Source organism: Acyrthosiphon pisum, chromosome X (genome assembly GCF_005508785.2).
Source record: "Acyrthosiphon pisum isolate AL4f chromosome X, pea_aphid_22Mar2018_4r6ur, whole genome shotgun sequence".
In the NCBI taxonomy this organism is placed as follows: Eukaryota; Metazoa; Arthropoda; class Insecta; order Hemiptera; family Aphididae; genus Acyrthosiphon; species Acyrthosiphon pisum.
In genome coordinates, this window is record NC_042493.1 from 10,010,031 (window position 1) to 10,011,463 (window position 1,433).

Below are 1,433 nucleotides of genomic sequence, written 5' to 3' on the forward strand. Positions count from 1 at the left end.
ATGATCAATGTTAATATGTTTGAAGTAGCTCACTTATTGGAAAAGTTTGGTGACCTTGTCCTAGTGTAACGACACATATTTATAGATCACTCACATGGTGAACTTTTTAGTCAGATATGAGAAAGTTCATGGCCCTAATTATCAATGTTTAAAGTTCTGCTTATGGGGGTATTTTTTTTCTTATAATTATTATATGAGACCAAAAGTAATCATCGCTTTATGGACTGCGTATAAATGTCACTATTAACAGAAGTTTTCAACTATTCTACAGTATACTTTTTATATACAACTTTAAAAATTATTTTTTCAGCATTTTTTAAAATGTAAATAATAATTTTATTTTTGTCTACAGTTGTTCACATATTCGTGAGAATACAATAGCATCACTGAAAGAAGCAGCAAATAAAGGGGCTGATTTAGTTGAGTTTGATGTACAACTTACAAAAGATTTGGTACCTATTATTAATCATGATTTTGTAGTATCAATGGCAACAAAATCTAAAACAAATCTTTTAGCCGAAGAAGTTGAAATGGTTCAAATTCCATTGAAAGATTTTTCTTTCGAACAGTTACAAAAACTAAAGGTAATTATTTAAAATTAACTATTTAAAACATGTACCTATGCAAAAAAAAATGCTTTTTTCATAATTTTAAGTCTAACTAAATCAACATTTAGTTGCCTATGAAAAACAATATATATTTTAGTATTAATTTATTATAATTTTTTTGTTTTTATTTTTGTGTATGACAACATATTTGTAATTTCTTTTTCTAAAACAGAATATTATTTGAAGTATTTAGAATTTAGATATATAAAAAACAATTTTCAGGCGAATAGTTAATTAGTTATTAGCAGGGTTGTGAATTAAATGCATTTGCATATATATTTTTTTTTTTTTGCTACTCCGTATATAATATGGTTTTGGCCAAAATTTGTATTGACTTATTTATATTTCAAATACAAAATTTTACTTTGCATATTTGATGGGTTAGAGCAGGCACCGGCAACCCGCGGCCCGCGGGCCGCATGTGGCCCTCGGAACTTTTTGCTGAGGCCCTCCAAATATAATTCATGGTGTTTAAAATTTTAATTTTGTAGCTTAAATTGTTATAAATATATAAATAATATTTAATCAATGCGAGATAAGCTATGATCGAAAACGTAATCTAATCTTATGTAATGTATATATCGTCGATTATGACAAATACGTATTGGTTATGGTCTTAGTGGCTTAGTGCAGTTCGTTTCGAAACATTCCAACGTGAAGTTTAAATTTCAACTGTTTTATAATAACCTATCAATTCAATGTCGAAAAAACGTAAAATTAGTGATGAACATCGTATATTCAACGAATCATGGACGGATTTATATTTTTTTATCGAAATAAAGGTAAACTATTATGTTTAATTTGCAAAAAAAACCATTTTAACTG

At 27.5% G+C, this 1,433-nt stretch overlaps 1 protein-coding gene across 4 annotated transcripts in view; it reads left to right on the forward strand.

The window, feature by feature from the left end:
• The window catches only part of LOC100159211 (glycerophosphocholine phosphodiesterase GPCPD1), a 41,374-nt gene that overhangs the window by 29,711 nt on the left and 10,230 nt on the right, over positions 1 to 1,433 (forward strand). For all 4 annotated transcript variants that reach the window (XM_029485929.1, XM_029485927.1, XM_029485928.1 and 1 more), the window contains one exon: positions 353 to 584. In XM_029485929.1, coding sequence (XP_029341789.1) covers positions 353 to 584 — 232 coding nt within the window. The remainder of the gene's footprint in view (positions 1 to 352; positions 585 to 1,433) is intronic.